Here is a 20998-nt window from a genome sequence, read left to right as displayed (position 1 = left end):
ATGACAGATCATCTTTATTTTACCAGCAGATCTGTCAGTCCTATTGATTTCTACCAAAGCTTCCTGTGAACATAGTTAATAAAACCGTATCATAATTTTGTCATTTACCATCTTTCTAATAAGCTCTTCAATAATCCTCTAATTTTAAGACAACAAGGCTGATAAATACATTTTGAATAAAACTAAAGGTTATAGAACTGAAGCAATTTTGGAAAGAACATAAAACTAGAGTCTTTAGTATAGTCCTGGTTTTACCTTTATCTAGACCATGATGGGAAGCAGTAAACTTGTTGATCTATAACATCCCACCTCCACAAAATCCCAGAGTTCACAATTAATTTTGCAAGAAACTAGGGGCAAATGTGTGCATTTAAGTCATGCATTTTCAATAGTGGCCTCTATATGGCCAAAAAATGAATTACGATTTCAAGACACCTGACTTGGTTTGGCCATTCCTCAGTCCAACCAGATACTCTGACAACAGTGAAGTCTATTCCCCAATGGAAGATACTGACAAAAAATTTATTGATTCCTTAAAGATACTAGATATCTAGCAAGATACTAGACACTAGTTCATTTTTGGTAAATACTCCTATGTCCTTAAAAAATTTAATATTAATCGAGAGGAACTACTTCCTTGTCCATCCAAAAGTAGTTAACTTTAAATGGTAATCCAACTATTGATTTTAAATTCAATTTAAACAAAGAGTATTGCTGATTTCCTATATAATAGTATGGGGCATAGTGAGAGAACTACAATACTCACTGAGTGAGTGACTAAAAGAACTGTATTTTGTTAGGCTTAGAAATTTCACTGAAAAATTACATCTAAACATAGTCAAATCATCATATTCTCCTTAATTCCAATATTTGTGTCTCACATAAACTATTTCCAGGGTACATAGTTGCAGAGATAAGATCCAATTCTATTCAGAGCAAAACATGCATATAAATCATAGAGATACAAAGTATGAAAGACTTATTATTTGCTTCAAGTATAATAAAAAAGGAAGGCTACACACTAACAAAATATCTTAGAGCACAATACTATTTTTCTTGGCCCAAGAAAGTATTTGCTTTCTCAATGCCCAACTCTAGAGGGTTTTCTCAAAGGTTATTTCTGCGCCTTGAGAGATCCTCAACGACTGGCTTCCAAACATGCTTTGTTCACCATTCTAGCTATATTATTGATCAGTTTCAGAGTACAAACCATATGCAACAAATAAAAAAGCTCAATGCCATTTTATAAAATGAAACAAAAGTGAGAGAAATGGGGACTGTTTTACTTTGTTCATAAATCAAACTTAGTTTTTCTAAGCCCCTTTCAACTCTGTCCTGGATCCAGCCAAACTGATTCCCTGCTGTCTCTCTATCTTCTGGTTTTTCATGTTGTCCCTTTGTTTCAGTAGGCCCAAAGTGTGGCATGTCTTTGCATAGAAATTTCTGCCATTAACTCCTGGTGGCCAAATCCCACTCATCTTTAAAGGCTCAGACATCATCATATCCAAGAAGCCTTCTTGGAAATCCAGAGCTAAAAGAAATCTTATCTTTTTCTAAACAACACAAGTGCAGCAGTTTATCTATGCCTCTTCCTAATATTCCACATGGTTCTCTCCTATATTTAGTTACCATTACTTACTTTTATTTTTCAGTGTACATGTATGCATGCACACATGACATACATACATTATATATATACTATATAATGTATGTATGTATATATATATATATAGAGAGAGAGAGACAACATTTGTAGCTATTTACTTATATTCTCCATTTCTGCTAATGGTTTTTAAACTCCTTATGGATAGGTGTCGACTAAGTTATCTGCTCTTCCCATGAAGTCTAGCTCAATTCAATGTCTTGCACAGGGTTGGTAATCATTAAATGAAGGAGTACAGGAAGAATTCTTCTCACATACTGCTTTGTATACAATTTGCATAATGAAATGAACAAAACCATGTGATATGCTAACATCACCAAGAACTAAGTAATCAATTACATAAATACATATTTGGCTCCTCTAATCTTCACTCTATTTCACAGCAATCTTACTGAAGGGAATGACTTAACACAAACTCACAGTTAAGTGTCCTTCATGATGATCTGGGAAATGAATAAATAAGTACTCAGTGGCAACCAGCTGCATTATGGAGTCACCTAGGAATTCCATCCTCTGATTGTGGCCTCTGGAAAAAACAACATCAATGCAAAGAGACCAATAAAGTGTTTGTATATTAAAAAAAAGAAGCATAATTTCTAAAAAGGTATGGTTTTAAAAAAAGCAACATGTTCACCTTGCTTTAAAACATAAGACTAAATACAACTCCTTAAGCCCCTCAATTGAGAAGAGATCTGAGTCAATGTAGATTGAGTTTTGAAGAAGAGTACAATGACTAACGTCTAAGAATTAAACAACCGATAAATAGTGCCTGGTCAGAAGTTAAGGAGTATTAGTTGAAAAATAAAGTATAGATAACAATCTTGCATAGTTAACTTTCATTCAAACAAAACAAAGCAAAACAGTCCAAGAATTTTCTTTGTTAAATCTTTACTTCTTTATTGAAATATACTCTCGGGAACCCTGGGTGGCGCAGCGGTTTAGTGCCTGCCTTTGGCCCAGGGCGCGATCCTAGAGACCTGGGATCGGATCCCACGTCGGGCTCCCGGTGCATGGAGCCTGCTTCTCCCTCTGCCCGTGTCTCTGCCTCTCTCTCTCTGTGTGTGACTATCATAAATAAATAAAAAAAATAAAAAATAAAAAATAAAAAAAAAGAAATATACTCTCTATCATTCAAATCTGGAATCCAGTTTAAGGACACTAAAAAAAAAAAAAAAATCTATGACAAGAATCTCAAATCTTTACACTTTAAAGAGAGCTGTGAATATCTGATTTAGGGGAGAGAAGCCAAGAACTGAATAAAAAACAACCGCAAAGAAATAACATTGTGGGATCCCTGGGTGGCTCAGCGGTTTGGCACCTGCCTTCAGCCCAGGGCGTGATCCTGGGGCCCCAGGATCGAGTCCCACATCGGGCTCCCTGCATGGAGCCTGCTTCTCCCTCTGCCTGTGTCTCTCTCTGCCTCTCTCTCTCTCTGTGTCTCTCATGAATAAATAAATAAAATCTTTAAAAAAAAAAAAAAAGAAAAAAAAGAAATAACATTGTGGTTATTTTCCTAATTATTATATTAGCTCATCTCCAAATCGCTCATCTAGAGCTAGGATGGAGGGCCAATTTCAGCCCACGGTCTGTTTTTGCAAGTTTAATTGGGACACAGCCATGTTCATTCATTTACATTTTCTCTGTGGCTGCTTTTATGCTACTAGAGCAGAGTCAAATCACTGCAACAGAGACCACATGGCCTGTAAAGCCTAAAATACTTAGTATATGTCCCTTTACAGATAAAATTTACACACTTCTCTTATACTTTATGAAGAAATAAGACACATGACAATGAAACCAAAAACACTGGATTGGAACCTATGAAACAAGAAATACTGTATTGGAAACCTATCCCCTGATCCACAACAGCAACTGGCTACTCACCCATCTCATGATGTGACTTTCCTGGAAATATGTTTGAAATCCCAATGTCTTTGAAAGGCACACAGCAAAGGTTTGGAACTGCCTGTCTAAATGGTCACATTGGGATTACACGGGTAATTCTAACTTACAGGGTCAGATGGTTAAATCCCACAGTTCTCAACGTGAATGCTCTTGCCAGAAGTCGAACATGAGTAAAAATTACTCCAATTGCTTCTTCAAACTCAGTAAGTTTCTGTAAAACTGGAGAAGTCTCAATAAGTTGTCGATCAGTATTCGGCTCTTGTAGCTGCAGGAAAAGAAAAATAAATAAAAATCATGTGCAGTTTTTGGTTACAAGAATAATTATCAATTCTAGGATAGTGTTTTGTAAAATTCCTTCTCCCATGGGCAGAAATTTCTAAAATGCCAACAGAACACGGAAGCTTCTTTCTCATCCCTTAGAATGGCAAACAAACCTAATATTTAAAGAAGGCTCAAATAATATTTTCCAATCTTCTTTCAAATTTCAAGGCCAAGTACTGTACACAGATAGTTCAAAATCCCAAGTATTATACTAACTCTCCAAGGAAGAGGCAATGTGAAGAACTGCTGGTGGAGAATATGTGTATCTGGCAATGCAGTGGTTCTCAAACTTTCCCGTTCATCAGAATGCTTGTAGGGACCTGTTACATCCATATGGCTGGGCCCTATTCCAGAGTTTCTGATTCAGTATGTCTGGAGTAAGGACTGAGAATCTTCCTGTCAGTTCCCAGGAGAGGCAAATGCTACTGGTATGGGGACTGCCCTTTGAGAACCACTGCATTACAGGAATATGACTGTATGTCTTCTAGGGACCAGCCTATTTTGGCAAATGAACAGGATTAAAGCTGGATTCAGCTTACATTGGAGATTATTATACCACTAGGCAGGTGCTCCACATAACAATGAGCTTTGAACAACTCAATGCAAAAGTGAGAGCAAAGAGCAAATACGAAAAGAGTAACTAAAGTGAACATTTTTGATAACTTTGGACAATTTCATACTAACGTTTCTAAAGTTCTTTGAATTAATGCCATTTATTACTGTAAAGCCTCTCATTAGAGTTCAGCCACTAGTGACTCTTATATATGTATAATGTACCCATGTGTACATGCATACATATACATGTCTCCACGTAAAACAGAAATAAAAGGAAAGAATACAAAGAATTTTTAAACCAACTGGGGAAAAAGGGTATTATCGCATATAGATCTTTTAAATACCAAAATCTTTAGTAAAAAGTCATCACATTGTACTAAAATTTTAATTTACAGTATGTTTTAAGCAATCTGAGTCAAAGCCTTCAATTTCCAAGATCTAAATTAGGTTACCATTTAGCAATGTTAATTTAGTATTTGTTCTATTTACTAAGCGCACACTTGCTTCCACATTATTTGCTCTATAAAGCAGCCAGGGAAATATACTGGATCAACACAGTAAGTTTTTAATATCACTTTCTTGGGGGAGAGAGGGCACCAAACCACAACCACAGAAGTAGTTCCTCCTGCCTTGTAAGGGAAGATGACTCCCATTGCTTCCCCCGCCCCACTCCAGAGAATAGATGCAATAAATGAGTCTGTTTTACTATCTGTTCCAAAGTTTTCCAGTTCTACCTGATGCTTAGCTCAAGCTCATAATGTCACTGAAAGGAATCAGAGGTTTATAAATGTAGGAGGGAAAACAGGCAAACTGAAGTGACATGAAAACATGCAGCTCTAAAGCTCACTGCGGACAGGAAGGTAACACTTACTTGGAGTGGGTGGAGAGGATAATTGAGCCAAACTTCTCGCAGGTCCTGGAAAACAGAGTGATGCCTTTAATGCTCCAGGGAGCCATTTAACATGCTCTGGAGTACTAAATAAAACGCCATTATTTGAAATAGTGAACTATTTCAGATGCTGACTCCACTTATTGCAAATTCAATAGTGCTAGCAAACTAATTTTTTTAAAGTGTATTCACCACTCAAACTGCCTGTAGTGACTCTAATTAGCCTATTAAGCTGGGGAGGAAAAGAGCCACCTCCACCCCCAGAAGTCAAAGATACCTTTTAAAACTCAGTTACACATTTGCTTAACCTAATACTTGGGATTAGGTTGCTGTTTTAATCATATTTTTTAGTTTACCATTCCCCAGAAATGTGCATCAGCTCTGCCTTTTGTAATTAAAACTCATCTCAGATGTCTTTTATTTTAGGCACTCATTCATTAGCATTTGAGCTGCTTTAAGATGGGGTGGAAAACATCCAAATCTAGTTCCTAAATTCTCAGATCTATAAGACCACACTTTTATTGCAGGTCACTACAAATGTTTCCTTGAAATATGGAAATGAGTGAATTTTATGGAGAAGCCCAGTACCTTATTTTATCCACTGAGCTAAATCTAGAGGCAGTTATAATTAGAACTTCCTCAGGATTAAAGTGTCTTTCCTGCAGTTTTAGACTCTAGGGAGCCTCTGAGTGAATCTACTTTCTGGCCTTGATGTTAGGTTTTTCAAACAAATAACCAAAAATTTTAAAAAGAGGGAAAAATATTTTTAAAAATTTAGGGGGAACAAAATATAGGAATATTTATTATCACTATGACACACAGGATGACAAAGTGAAATAAAATATCCTGTGTTTTGAAGCAACTTGCATCCCACTTAGAGGGATTTTATTTTTGCCAGTATTAAAAAAAATTAAAAAGCTTAAATATCAAACTGTTCTTTTAAGGCACTTTAGAGAGCTTCTCTTAACCAACTCAATAACCTTTCCCTTGAATTCTCTGTAGCATGAATTATGCTGAATGTCACTTCCTTCTTGCAACTTTTTCACGTTCTCTCATGCTTTTTTTTCCTTCTCAAAACAGTGAGCCCACTTCTGGCATGCAGAAAGAGCTACTACTAATGTTGATCGTATCCAACAGTAACAATGAACAGCCATCTCATCCAACCAACTCCCATCTCCCAAATTCAAAATTCTCAGCAACTTGATTCCTCTTTTTCCTGTCTCCTGTGTTTTTCACTCAGTGACACTAGGATTGTGCCTTAGATGTCTTCCACGTGTAACTGCTTAACTCCCCACAACTAGTTTGTTTCAACTGCCTCCATTTCCTTTCATCTGCCCTGCTCAGACATCAGGTTCTTCCGTATCTTGATGCCAGAGAAAATATCCCGCAAAAAATCCAGACTGGACTTCCAGCTTTAGCATTTACTAGCTCAAGGGAAAACTTCTACCTTCAGAGTGTCCTGGAAAATGCTCGACTGCTGGGATATTTATTAATGCAACTTTTTTTTTCTTATTTTATTTCGTTCATCACAATAAGTGCACTCCTTAATCCCCACCACCTATTTGACCCATCCCTCCACCCACCTCCCCTCTGCTAACCTGCAGTTTGTTCTCTATAGTTAGGAGTCTATTCCTTTGTCTTTCCTTTTATTTTCCTTTGCTCATTTGTTTCTTAAATTCCACATATGAGTGAGAGATCATATGGTGTTTGTCTTTTTTTTTTTTTTTTTTTTTTAAATTTTTTTATTATTATTTATGTATGATAGTCACAGAGAGAGAGAGAGAGAGGCAGAGACACAGGCAGAGGGAGAAGCAGGCTCCATGCACCGGGAGCCCGATGTGGGATTCGATCCCGGGTCTCCAGGATCGCGCCCTGGGCCAAAGGCAGGCGCTAAACCGCTGCACCACCCAGGGATCCCCGGTGTTTGTCTTTCTATAATTTATTTTTCTTAGCATTATATCCCTGGTTCCATCTACGTTGTTGTAAATGGCAAGACTTCATTCTTTTTAATGTCTGCATAATATTCCTGTGTGTGTGTGTATGTATTCTTTATCCATTCATTTATTGATGGGCACTTGGGCTGCTTCCATAGCTTGGCTATTATACATAGTGCTGCAATTAACCTCGGGATGCATGTGTTCTTTAGAATTAGTGCTTTTGTATTTTGAGGGTAAATATCCAATAGTGTGATTACTGGATCATAGGGTAGCTCTATTTTCAACTTTTTGAGGAAACTCCGTACTGTTTTTCACACTGGCTGAATCAGTTTGCATTCCCACAAACAGTCCATAAGCGTTCCTTTTCTCATCTTTGCCAACACTTGTTTAGCAACAGATTTTTATTGAATATCTACTACGTATTAGCTTACAAAGAATAATGAGATACCATTACTATCTTCACAGGAGCATAGTAGGGAAAAATGAAAGTAAGTAAGTGTAATTTAATGAACTGAGTGAGAGAGGTTCTAGAATAGTGATACATACTAAATGTAAAGAAAACTCTGCTTGGGGGCTGTTAGATAAAGCTTCAAAGAAGAGGTAACTCTTCAGATATATCCTGAAGAACATGAGGAATTTGGCACATCAACAGGGGGAGGGAATCAAAATGCTTTTGATACCATACATGCACAAATGGTATGTCTCAAGGAACAAAGGCACAAAAAGTTAACTAACTCCTAATAGGAAAAACACAGAGGATTTCAAGGCAGTGAAAATGCACTCTATATTATAATGGAAACATGGCCAACATACATTTATCCAAACCCACAGATTGTACAAGGTAAACCAGACTTTGGTCATGATCTTCCAATGTAGGTTCATCAATTGTAATAAATGTACCACCCTGATGGGTGATGTTGGTAAAATGGGAGGGGCTATGAATGTGTAGGAGCAAGGGGTATATGGGAAATTTTTACTCTCAGTCTGGCTGTTAAATCTAAAGCTGCTCTAACAAAAATCACGCCTTAAAAAATTTTTAATTAAAAAAAGGAATTCCTAGAATGGCACAAAGGGGGAGTAAGAAGCTGGGAGACAAAAAATAGATGAGAGTCAGATTATGAAAACTATTAAATGCTCCGTTGTATAATACAGATTTTGGCAGATAGTAAAAAAAATCAAAGACCTTAAGCAGGAAAGACCAGAATCAAACTCATGCATTAAAAAGAAGACAACACTAAATGTAGTACGAACGAGGAACTAGAGTAGTGGGGTATCACAACCAGTTCAACATTTCATGTGAGAGATGAGAAGGGCAAACACTCAAGCAATTGGACGGCCAACAGTGAACTGATTCAAGGGATACTAGGGACAGAACTGATAGGAGTTGCCAACTGAATGGAAAGGGGAAGAAAAAAGCCTCAGGACAAAAGAAAATCCTAAGGTTTTGGGTTTAGATGATAAAAGTAAGGGAGGTGAAGTATGTTTTGATGTTAAAGTGATGAGTTCAAATGCTAAAAATGTTGAAATGAGGTGTCTGTGGAATACCCGCGTGAAGCTGCCCAGGGGCAATTTGAAAAGACACTCCATTTTCTGGAGCTCCAGAGAAAGGCCAGGGTCGGAGCTACCGGGACAGATATGTAAAGGCCACAACAGGGTGGGGAGACAGTGGGAGAAAATGAAAGATCATATAGGAATCTCTCCCTATCATTCCAAGAGGCCCATTGGGATGATCAAATTGCAACAACTGATCTGAGGGTCTTGGGAAACCACGAAGGGTCACACAAAGATGAAAACACGGACCCAGGGAAAGCAGTCTGGGCTGAAAGAGTAAATGAACAGCAGACCAGGCTAAGAAGGGAAAAACAGCCCTGCTGTTAACAGGCTGGAGGGACGACAACAGATAAAGCCTGCTGCAAGTTAGCAGGAAACTATGTTTCCCTCACCATCTTACAGCATCTGTAAAATGTCGGAACAGACACCCTCTTTGAGGGACTACTGCTTTCCTGCCAGTGTTGCCCTCTGACCTGCTTTGCTATGTCTTATCCTCTAAATAAAATTACTGGGGACACTTTTGCTAACCTGCTTTTGGCTCCTGAATCACCCAATCCCAAATTAATCCCTGGCTTCTTGTAATCCAGCCTCAGAAAAGGCAGGCAACCAAGAACTGATCCTTGCTTCCCCGGCCCCTCCTTAGACTCTGCCAGCACCAGCCCAGGCCTAAGAAAGGACTCACACCTCCCCTGCTACATGGATTCAATCAATCTGACTTTCTGGGCCTACAGGTTTGTGTCTGGCTGCCTGTGGCTGATTAGACTTCCATGATAACATTACTCAAAAGAAAGTTCAATGGTTCACCAGTGTGTCCCACACGCCACACCTAACAGACATAAACTGGTAGGGAGATGTCAAATGCGTTAGAATGTCCTAGTGTGTGCACTTGAAAATGCTGAAATGGGGCAGCCCCGGTGGCTCAGCGGTTTAGCGCCGCCTTCAGCCCTGGGTGGGATCCTGGAGACCCAGGATTGAGTCCCATGTCAGGCTCCCTGCATGGAGTCTGCTTCTCCCTCTGCCTGTGTCTCTGCCTCTCTCTCTCTCTGTCTCTCGTGCATAAATAAATAAAATCCTTAAAAAAAAATTCTGAAATGGAACAACCATATATTATTACTAAGCACTGCTCAGTTTCATAAAAGACACACAAACAAATTCTGAATCTCAGCCATCCTGTTCGTAAGATCATGTTCAGACTCTGCTTTTTCATTTAGTCACTTATTCATTTCATTCCTTTAACAAATATTTATTAAATGCTGCACTTGCCAGCACTGCACTAGCTACTGGAAATATAAGATAAGCTTGCTTAAGGAGACAAGGGGGACAAAAGGAATTTAAAGAGAGAAAAGAATCTAAACAAAAATTGATGCAATTAAGAACACAGTGCATAACTGCATATAATTTAGGAAAGGAAGAATACAGAATGGATTGGGGGTGGGGATGCAGGTAATATGGGAGAAGGGGGCAGGAGGACCAGTTTAAGGCAAGATTGGAGGGAGGAAAAAAGTAAAGAGGTTGCTGAAATTGCCAACAAAAGATAAAGGCCAGAACAAAGATATTTTAAGATTCGAGAAAAAGACTTAAAATACATGCCATCTGCTACAGATATAAATCAAGATGCACACTCATTTATGTGTGTAGGACAAAATGGGGACATGGAACATCTGTAGATAACTTTCCCATCAGGAGAAAACTCACACACATAAAATCATCACATATCTCTATAAAAATAAATATAAAAAATCAAATCCTCAGATATGAACATCATCCAGGTCACATTTTTCAAAACTATTGATTCTTTTTTTTAAACTATCTTAAGTAATACAGTAATAACATTTGACAGCAACTTAAGCTGAAGGTTTCAGAAAGGTTTAAAACACTGGCTTCCTATGTTCTTTATTGCTCCACGAGGGCTATTTCACTCAATTATAATGACATTTCAATTTGGAATACAGAGTTGCCTCTCCCTTTAAATGTTAAATTGACTTGTTTTGGTACAAAAAGCATCTAGTATGCTCTAGTACACGCAGGACTAAAAAGGTAGCTCTAGCAATATTAATAGCTTAATACTTTAGTAACAACAGAAACTATTTTAGAATCTATCATTTGTTCTTAAACTATAATTTGCTTAAGAGAAAAAAAAAAGGACTTCCATACTCTTTATTCATGGCCCTATCAGAAACTCCCTATGAACTGACTTTCTAAAATAAATATACATTTATCTAGTCTACATAATTTATATAAAGATAAATCATAAACAGAAAAGCCAAAAGGCAATATTAGCCTGCTTGGGGTAGGTACCCAATGATTATAAAACAGAAAATCATAATTAACTTCAAGATACTTCAAATTAAAGCAAAGTATTCATACTGAATTTGTAAGTGGCCATGAAGAGAGACAGGGTTTCAGGTAGAAGACAAGCCTCTCATGTAAGTGTCCACAGTACTTTCCCATTTGCAACAGAGTTAAGTAAGCTATTCTGACGTACTTGAAGTCTACCATCTATGGCAGATTCGGGCACTTTGTTTCTCCTGCACACTCTTTAAACACTGTCACTAATTAATATAAAATCTTCTGTAATGAAATATAACTGAGAAAAAGCAAATGATTCAAGATAAATACCGGATCATTAAAGAGTAAGCGTCCAAATAACTGTTTGGCTTCCTCCAGGCTTCCCTCCAAGTAAACAGCTCCTAGATAAAAGGAAGAGAAAGCCAAAAGGAAGACTGTATTAATATTCAGAGAAAATTACATATCTCTATAAAAAGCAAAAAAGGCAAGCCAAAACCCACTCACAGAAAAAAAAAAATCGACAAGACCAGAAGCAATTGTTCTAAAGGTAGCATTTCCCCTCTTTTAGCTAGGATTTGTATTACAAATTAGACTGAAATATGAGATTCAGTTTACTAAAATCAAAACCCAATATTTAAAGTAAAAAGAGGCCTCCTAATATGAACTACCATATGGGGTATGAGTATGAACTTACTAAGGGAACTAGGCACAAACACTGGCTTTATGAGCATGTTAGGTTTTATTTTATTTTGCTTTCTATGTATAGTTTATGTTTCAGACCATAAAAAACCTGATAAAACATGAGTTCAAATCAATGAAGGCTTTTTGCAAATAACTATTTAACATTTAAATTGGGTATCCAATCAAATAACATTTTAATTGGGTATCAAATAACTCTAGAGTAAGGTAGTCATGTATTTTTGAAATCATATTTTTATATCTGTCTTCAGAAAGGCATTTTAGTGTAAAATATTAAGACACTTAGTCACCAGGGTCTTTGATGAATACGTTATTTATCAATAGTTGTAGTTATAATAACACTAATAATAATGATAACGATAGTAGTAGAAGCCATGGTTTGGGGGCCATGCCTGCCCTAGGCACAGCACAAAGCATTTTCACATTCTTATCTTTACCTTCACCAGCACCTCAGTAAGAGAATACTACAGAAGATTTATAGGATTTGGGCCTGTAGGTTATTTGGAGAAGGGTTTGAGGAAATGGAACTTGGGAGTTAGATGCTGCCAGGATTGGGTATTAAGATTTTTTACAACAATTCTGTGAGATAAGCGACACTATCTCCATGTCATCAATGGGGAAACTGAGGCTCAAAGAGACTCAATAATTTGGTGAAGACACAGTACTAATAAATAAAGCAAAAAGGTACTGAATCATGTCTGCCTGGCTCGGGAGCCAACTATAACACTGTCAAAATTATTATGTGTACAGAGCACAGTAATTCCATGTGACAAATTCTCTGAAAATAGACATATTTGTGCAAAATAGACATAGATGTGAAAAGACTGTGGATAATAATTATTAAACATTCTCTTGTTACCATCATCAGCACAAAACTATAATGGGATGCTTTTATATTCATTTTCAAAGGAAGAAGGAAAATTTGATAAGCAAGTACAAAGGCCTTTGAAAAATAAAATGTACTCAATCATTTACTTGAAAAAAAAAATCAAGGAATTGTCAATCTACTGTAACATTTCATTGTAAAGCATACTTGCAATCACCAGCTAATTAACTCTTCATAACTTTCTTGTACCAACAGCTAACTATATTCTGGTTACAGTAAAAAAGAAACTGAGGAAGTAAAGTGCCTGCATCAGTCTTGCTTCAAGTGAATAAGTTGTAGTCATAAAGACTCAAGACCTGGGATTTAAAAAACGCAGTGTTTTCAAGATGCTTAAATCAGAAAATCCTGTAAACAGATTAAATTGTGATCAAAAACAATACTGGGGCCTCATCACCAACCTATGTACTGTTTGTTTATGCATGTGATCCTGAATTGAATCTGGAAAGAAACCTACAGATTAACTCACTTCAGTTCAATTCAGTATATACTAACTATGCACGCACATGACATCAGACACCAATTCAGGCATTAGGAATGCAAGAAAAGAAAGCATTGACTGCAGGCTCTGCAAGAGCTACACTAACCACAATACAACAAAGTTAGTGTTATACTAGGGACTTCACATGCTTTGGAAACAAGTAATTTTGTCCCAAGTCTCCACACTGAATTTTATATGCTCTCCCAATATTTTAAACGTGCAAGAAACAGATTATAAAAAGAGGAATTACCTATTAATGCTTCAAAACAATTAGCCATTGCATGTCGAAGGTCTGATTCTCTACAAAGGTCAGGTCCATGAGCATAAAGCATAAATCGATCCAGTTCAAGTTTCTACAAAATTCAAAATGGACTAAGTAAGAATTTGGCAAAGTCATACCTGTAACAATTCAACATCTCCTGGGGATAAGGAGTAATGGTTGCAAATTAATTGGCCTTGTGTCAGTTTATTAAGAGTTTAGCTTACCATTCATCAGGAGCCCTTACATATGGTTCATATTTGACTAACTTCAACCTTTCCCCAAGTAGGCTTCGATGAACTTTGATGTTTCAACTCTTGATGGTTGAGAACTGATCAGATCTGAGTCTAAATCCAGGTTCAGACTAAGCACTAGTCCAAGCTGGAAAAAGACTATGCTATAAGAAAATGGGCCTTTGGGTTTACCCAACATGACTAGAGAGACACAAACCCAACCCAAAGTTGACCTCTTTAGACTCCTGAGTTACACAGCATTGATGTCTGTACTATATATATAAAACGGATTTTTATATGGTAGAATAAATGGGGACCCTCAGAAGACTTCAAAATGCCTTACATTTCTAAATCTTTTTTCTTTTAATTTGGTAAGGATTTTTGTGGCCCTTTATTTTTTTATCTGTGTCCTTTATAAGGTTTCTATGACTTATATTTTTTTTTAAAGATTTCATTTATTTATTCATGAGAGACACAGAGAGAGAGGGAGAGAGAGGCAGAGGGAGAAGGCAGAGAGAGAGAGGCAGAGGGAGAGAGACACAGGCAGAGGGAGAAGCAGACTCCATGCAAGGAGCCCGATGTGGGACTCGATCCCAGATCTCCAGGATCACACCCCGGGCTGCAGGCGGCGCCAAACCGCTGCGCCACTGGGGCCACCCCTATGACTTCTCTTTCTGAAGGCTCAGTGAGATCTTCTGAGCAATGGGGTTGGCTTTAACTTAGGGCTCTAGGAATATTGTTTGTAATGAATTATGCTTCCTTTTCTTCTTTGGCCTCGGAAAAGTTTAGAACCAAATTTGTGGCCAAGATCTTGAAATAGTAGAGGACTTATGAATATATCTGTGAATAGTAACTTTACTCCTGGCTTCACTCTCCTGTCTTAACCATATCTTTTCTTTAGTCTAGGTTCAGTACCTACTTATTTCTTATCCTACTGTATTATAATATACAAATCAATTCAAGTCCTTTTAGAACTAGACACGGTATGATTTTTTTTTTTAACTAAAACTGAGACGGAATAAGTGGAAATCATAATTCCTTCCATAAAAGGCAAAAAATACAAACATTGCATAAGCATGCAATAAATCTGTTTCCATTACCCTATAATTCAATTCAATAAATTCGTACTAAGCTGGAACATGCTACGTAATATGGAACAAATTACAAGTCAATGAACAACCTAGGACAATGAGTCTCATCAGTCCTCAGATAAGATACTGTGTGTCTCAGTATGTATCCATTTATACTGGAAAAAGAGACCATAAAAACAAGAGGTATATGCTATCAGTATTCTGTATTGCTAGGGATTCATGAGTATAAAATATATTCAAATGAGTTTTGACTACCACAAATGCAACAGCAGAAAACACCTCTTTTAAAAAATTGATCCCTAAGTGCAAGAGCTTACGCTAGAATATGTAAATTTCATCTGTTTCACAACTTCACTGGGAAAATCCAATTGTTTGCTAATCTCTGGAGCCCTGTTTGAGAATACACTGCAAGCCATATTTTAAATTACAAACAACTATTCTGGAAAGCTATGAATTTTCCAACTTTTCCTAATTCCTGTTCTACATCTTTACTTTTTCATGTAGGCATTAGTAGGACTTTTAAAAAGGAGAGTAGTGTTCAGCTGGTACATGTGTTGAAGTGTTCACTGTCTGGATAGGTGACCTGGAGCTTTCATTAGATTCTCAAAAATTCTCAGCAATCCTCTGTCAAGTCCTCTCCCCCACCCAAGTCACCAAGTGGTTGTTAAGAGTCACTAGTCTAGAACAAGGGCAAGGACACCAGTGCCTTCTACCAGAGTAGATGGGTGTTGAATGGTAGGGAATGTCAGTACTTGGGGTGGAAGAAGATCATATAGAAAGCTGAAGGCCGAAACTGGCCAAAATTACTGAGGGCTCTGTGTATCGCCTAATGTGGCACATAACAGTTTCTGTTTTCCTATTATGGCAATTTTTAACACTTTGTAAGTATCTTCCCTACAACTGTTTGAAAAATAATTATACAATTCCATTATATCTTAAGCTGAAAAAAAAATTGGGAGTGGGGGAGGCCTGGGTGGGCCAGTGGTTGAGCATCTGCCTTTAGCTTAGGGCCTGATCCCAGAGTCCTGGATCGAGTTCCACATTGGGTTCCCTGCAGGGACCCTGCTTCTCCCTCTGCCTATGTCCCTGCCTCTTGTGTCTCAGGAATGAATAAATAAAATCTTCAAAAAAAAATTGGGAGTGGGTTGAAAACTACTTATTCACAAGTATTTCTAATGGACATTTATGTGCCCTATCAAGAAACATTTTGACAATCAAATCAACTAAACACTGAAGCAGTTTTAGGTAAAGTTGTGGAATTTCATTCATGGTAAAGCTGCTAAAACCAACTGAGCCATCCTGTTGCCTATAGCTCTTTGCTAACACATCATTATTTATATTTTCAAATGCCATTTCTATGATGATGATGTTACATAAATAAAATAATGCACTCTTGCTAACATAAAAACCAGAGTCTAAAATTAACCATTTTGTTTTTGTTTTTTTTTTTTTTTTAAAGAAATTTTTTTTATTATTTATTTATGATAGGCACACAGTGAGAGAGAGAGGCAGAGACACAGGCAGAGAGAGAAGCAGGCTCCATGCACCGGGAGCCCGACATGGGATTCGATCCCGGGTCTCCAGAATCGCGCCCTGGGCCAAAGGCAGGCGCTAAACCGCTGCGCCACCCAGGGATCCCAAATTAACCATTTTGACTATACTTATTTAATGCCTTAGCAAGATCAAATTAACAACTAGGTTTTATCTAGTCTTTTCTATCAAATTCACACATTTATAACAAAATGAAGGGGAAAGAAACAAAAAATACCTACATGAAAAATCAAGGAAAACTCAAGAAAGCTTTTCCAGTAAATCACTGGTGTTGGGGAATTTAAGAGCCAGTTTCCCCTATTATTGAGTAAACCCACAGGTCTATAAAATGTAATAATTTATAATGAGAATAGTGGTAGTAGCAGCAATAAAAACAACCAACTCCTACTAATTTATTTACCTATTTGTGTGATTACTACAAGCAAGGACTGTGCCAAGCACTTTATAACCTGAATTATTAAAACTCAAATAATAATCTCATTTGATTCTCACAACCACCCTGTGTGGCAGGTGCTGATGCCATCTCCATTTTGCAGATAGGAAAGCAGAGACTTGGAGAAGAGACAATTTGTCTATGCCCCCGCCCCCCGTTTGCAAGAAGGGCGTGGACTGGAAATCTGATGGCCAATCCAAACTGTGTTCTGTGTGCTGTAACTTACTATACTAAGATACCACACAGAGATAGGAATACCAAATAAGATAATGTCAATAAGTAAAATGTCTACCAGCAATCTAAATTGAGAAAAGGTTCTCTTAGTCAAAAAATGAAGTTAGTGTGGTAAGCTAGACAGCCTCAACCCTAAATCTTAATTACTGGAATTTGTGATGTTTGGGGATTCTCAAAGATCTATAAAGTATCTCTTGTGGGTATGAATGGGCAGACATAGTCTATTCAAAGCTATAATGCTGCTTATTAATGTAAATTAAAGACAAGTGTAATACAGAAATATTACACAAAGGGAAAATACAAAATATTTCATTTCTTTGGCTCTGTTCTTGTTCTTTTCCCCAAATGTTTAACTCTGTTCACACACATCTGTCAAATTTTTCCTCTTCTGTTATCAAGTTACTTCACCATGGAGTTCATTAGCTGCTGGTGAACTCACAAAGGTAACAGAACTAATACGGTTGAATATTTAAAACCCAAACAAAAAAATCCTTCCCAGTCTATAAAATATTAAACTCCTAATACACCCTAAAGAGTTACTTATTCAAATGCAAAATTATGCGTGGACTGAAGAAAATGTCAGACTTTACTACAAATGCGTCAGACATTTGACATACCTTTGCTAACATGGCAAGGTGTTGATTCTGAACAATGGCAGTCCGGTAAGTTGCTAATCCTCCTTCTTCTAGACTAGGAAACAAATAGTACAAATGGACACTGCAAAAAAAAAAAAAAAAGGCATATAAATAAATATGCATCCTCACAACATTCTGCCTGTATCTCCTCATCATAAAAATAAACCTGGACACAGTATCTGCACAACAGATACCAGCTGAATTGAACTAAACTGAAGGATTTGATTAAAAGTCTTTAAAAGTTAAATAGTAAGCACAGTATATCTGAATATGCTAAAACCCGAACAGCACCATTCACTTCTATTTTCACATTTACTTCTGGTAGAAGACTTCTGTGACAAATCTATTGGCAACAAAGACCTGAGCAGTTGGTCACGTACTGCTAGGAGCAAAGCTACGTGGCACTCAGAAACCGGGCCTGGAAACAAATACCTTTGCCTGGGCTGTGTTACGAGTGGCCTCGGAAAAGAAGCCTGGGCCAGGCAGCAGTGGTGGCATGTCCTTTAGAGGAGAGACAGGGGCAGGCATAGAAACAGAACTGAGTAGCACGTGTGGCTGGTTGTGCCCTAAGGATAAGTGAACTGAACTGGCTGATGAGGAAAAGTGTGGGGATTTGGAAGAAGGCCACATGCAAAGCCAATTTGGACCACAGCAGCAACTGCCTTCTCTAAATCTCACACCAGTTTTTAGGATCCACTGTTGATCAGGGCAGCTAAGCTTATTTAGTCCTATTGTGTCCAGTGAGGGCAGGCTTGGAGAGCTACCTCTCTGCTTCATTTTGTCCCTCTGGGGAAAAGAAATGACCCAGAGACAATACAAATAGCTCAAGGCAGTTCCCAGAGAAGCATGTATTGTCTGCCTTTAAAAGAGAAACTGTGGGTATGGAAACAAACAGAAAATGCACTTTCCTACCCCTACCACCAAATTAAGAACACAAAAATACTTCTGGGGAGAAAACACGTGTAAATGTACACACACACACACAGGCACACATACATACACACCAAAATCTCGTAATTAAAATTACTTGTAAGTTTTACTTCCCTTGAGATAGGAAAGAGGGAGAAATAAATCAAAGACAAATCCTAGAAAATGAAATGACATTTTAAAATATCACCCCTTTCTCTACAAATTGAATATAAGCTCTGAAGCATCTAGACCAAGACAAGCTGATCTCTTGTGGCTGTGGCAACTTGAACATAAACTTGACAGGACAAAGACACTAGCCTTTCATCTTGTAATCTTGTGCATTACAGTGTCAGTGAGTACAAGTTATCAGGGCAAGAGCCAAGACGTGTGTCTTTCAAGCTCTACAGAAGGGATAAAATACATGGTGTTTCAATGCCTTATTTAGCTAATTATAAAGAAGGTAATATAAACATGTTACCTATAAAATGCAATTCTTGGGGGACAGTAGAAAAACCTCCTTACCTTGTCAGAAATTCAACAACAGCATCACCTAGGAACTCCAACCTTTCATTGTGATTAATCCTGTAGAAGAATTAAAAAGATCACTTAAAATAGGAAATATTTACATCCTACCTTCTCTTCTCAAAGAAAAGACACATGAGAGTTAGCTCCTTTTATAATTGAAACATCCTACCATATTTCTCATAATGAAAAGCACTGACCACCATTTTAGCCGGAATATGAGGCACCTCCTGGGTAAGGGAGGGGGCATTGTATCCTGCTATGTGGTTCAGGCCTTCCAAACTGGGGGCTTCTCTCCCCTCCAAATCAGATTTAAAGCAAGGAGATATCACCCTAACAACCGTGAATCTTTCCACATTGCTATCAGGTAGGTGAGAGAAAGGAGAATACATTCCTAAGGACTTAGAACTGAACAGTGAAAAATCCATTTGGTACAACGTTCTAAGAACAGCTTCCCAATGCCCAAACTCTAAACCTAACTTAGCTTCTGAAGTCCTTCAAAAGAAGTTAATCTACTTTTTCAAGTCCCAGTATCCACTGCTATCCTCTCCCACCTATGTTTTGGGCTCCTGCCCCAAGACTGAGTGGTACTCTGAAAAGGGCATCCGTGCTGAAGCTTTCCACCATCTTCCCTGGACACTGAGCCAAACGTATTCATGCCAAAAGGTCTAATGAAATGTTGCTTCTCTATGAATCCCTGCCCGACTCCTCTCATCAAAATTAATACTTCCTCCTAGGTACATATCACACTTTTCTTTCTTTCTTTCTTTCTTTCTTTTCTTTCTTTCTTCTTTCTTTCTTTCTTTCTTTCTTTCTTTCTTTCTTTCTTTCTTTTTAAAAGATTTTATTTATTCATTCATGAGAGACAGAGAGAGAGAGAGAGAGAGAGAGAGAGAGAGAGAGGGGCAGACACAGGCAGAGGGAGAAGCAGGCTCCATGCAGGGAGCCCGACGTGGGACACGATCCTGGGTCTCCAGGATCAGGCCCTGGGCTGAAGGTGGCACTAAACCGCTGAGCCACCCGGGCTGCCCTCACACTTTATTTATACTTTCATCATATGATGAAGGCATATCTCACAGGCTAAGGTCCTCAGGTCCAAGTAGAAGGCTGAAATGACTTGAGAGGGTGGTCCATAGAAAACCTCTCTCCACCTCTCAGTAAGTCCAGCACAGCCAGCCTCCCTCAGTGCTAAAATAGATCACTATCTCTGGTGGGGCAGAGATGTGATATGATCTGATTTAGGTTTTTAAAAGGCCACCCTGGTTGCTGTGCAAAGAATGCATGGAATGATGACAAGCACTGAGGAGGGTACTGTGGCTATTTGGTGAGATATGATGAAGGCTCAGGCTGGGGAGGTGATGGCGGAAGAGGGGAGAAAAGAAGTAATGAAGGTCAGTGCCTGGAGTTTGGCTTCCATAGCCGGATGAAAGGTGGTGCCATTTACTGGAAGGAGAAGACATCAAAGGGGAAAAGGTCTGGGCAGAAGCAGGACTTGCATTTTAGACCTGTTCGCTTTGAAATGTCCATACAACAACCAGATGGAAAAATCTAGTATATATATTTATATATCCAGCATACATTATTTATATAATATATTTACAGGTAAGAACAAAGCTGGTAAAAAATCTTCAGGAGTGGTCAATGTTTAGACAGGATTTCAGGTAATGGAACTGGATGATACTACCTAGGGAGAAAACGCAGCTGAGCCCTGAGAAAAGGACTGAGCCTTCCCAATTCCTTCCAGGACTGAACCCAGGGAAGGGTCACACTTGAGGTCAAGCAGAAAGGAAACCAGCAAAGGAAGAGGATTGGCTTGGAGTGAGGGGAAGAAAAGGAGATAAAAGACAAGAGCAAGTGTGAAGAAAGAGATAGATTTGAGTAAGATGCAAAGACAGCCCTGATGCAGCAATGCTGAGGACATTGTGGAGGCCACCGGGGGCCAGTGGTGTGAAGTGGGG

General features: G+C 38.2%; 1 protein-coding gene and 1 long non-coding RNA gene across 9 annotated transcripts in view; one reads left to right on the top strand and one right to left on the bottom strand.

Moving 5' to 3' along the window:
• Positions 1–20998, bottom strand: part of DROSHA (drosha ribonuclease III) — a 121277-nt gene that overhangs the window by 17507 nt on the left and 82772 nt on the right. For all 8 annotated transcript variants that reach the window (XR_004815002.2, XM_025436477.3, XM_025436479.3 and 5 more), the window contains 7 exons: positions 19041–19100; positions 17592–17691; positions 13424–13526; positions 11441–11511; positions 5316–5360; positions 3676–3833; positions 2084–2189 (listed from right to left, as the gene is read on the bottom strand). Coding sequence is in view for 7 of the 8 variants with exons in the window: in XM_025436477.3 (XP_025292262.1) it covers positions 2084–2189; positions 3676–3833; positions 5316–5360; positions 11441–11511; positions 13424–13526; positions 17592–17691; positions 19041–19100 (643 nt within the window). In the remaining variant the exon portion in view is untranslated. The remainder of the gene's footprint in view (positions 1–2083; positions 2190–3675; positions 3834–5315; positions 5361–11440; positions 11512–13423; positions 13527–17591; positions 17692–19040; positions 19101–20998) is intronic.
• The window catches only part of LOC112652851 (uncharacterized), an 84771-nt gene that overhangs the window by 5825 nt on the left and 57948 nt on the right, over positions 1–20998 (top strand). The gene's annotated exons all lie outside the window — the stretch shown is intronic.

This window comes from Canis lupus, chromosome 4 (assembly GCF_003254725.2).
Source record: "Canis lupus dingo isolate Sandy chromosome 4, ASM325472v2, whole genome shotgun sequence".
In the NCBI taxonomy this organism is placed as follows: Eukaryota; Metazoa; Chordata; class Mammalia; order Carnivora; family Canidae; genus Canis; species Canis lupus.
Note: the sequence above shows the minus strand (reverse complement) of the source record. Positions and strands in the feature narration are given on the sequence as shown.